Here is a 226-nt window from a genome sequence, read left to right on the forward strand (position 1 = left end):
TGTCTGCGGCTTGGGTTGGACTCAGCCTCCCTCTGCTCTTCTGTTTCATCCCCAGTTACCTATACTGGACAGACTGGGGGGACCACTCCCTGATCGGGAAGATTGGCATGGATGGCACCAACCGCAGCGTCATCGTGGACACCAAGATAACTTGGCCCAATGGCCTCACCCTCGACTACATCAACAGCCGGATCTATTGGGCCGATGCGCGGGAGGACTACATTGA

The 226-nt window shown here is 56.6% G+C and overlaps 1 protein-coding gene across 1 annotated transcript in view; it reads left to right on the plus strand.

Moving 5' to 3' along the window:
- Positions 1 to 226, plus strand: part of LRP1 (low density lipoprotein receptor-related protein 1) — a gene marked incomplete at both ends in the record, with an annotated part of 8,850 nt that overhangs the window by 1,760 nt on the left and 6,864 nt on the right. Inside the window, 1 exon segment of the mRNA XM_009576266.1 lies at positions 56 to 186. Coding sequence (XP_009574561.1) covers positions 56 to 186 — 131 coding nt within the window.

This window comes from Fulmarus glacialis, unplaced genomic scaffold (assembly GCF_000690835.1).
Source record: "Fulmarus glacialis isolate BGI_N327 unplaced genomic scaffold, ASM69083v1 scaffold26104, whole genome shotgun sequence".
In the NCBI taxonomy this organism is placed as follows: Eukaryota; Metazoa; Chordata; class Aves; order Procellariiformes; family Procellariidae; genus Fulmarus; species Fulmarus glacialis.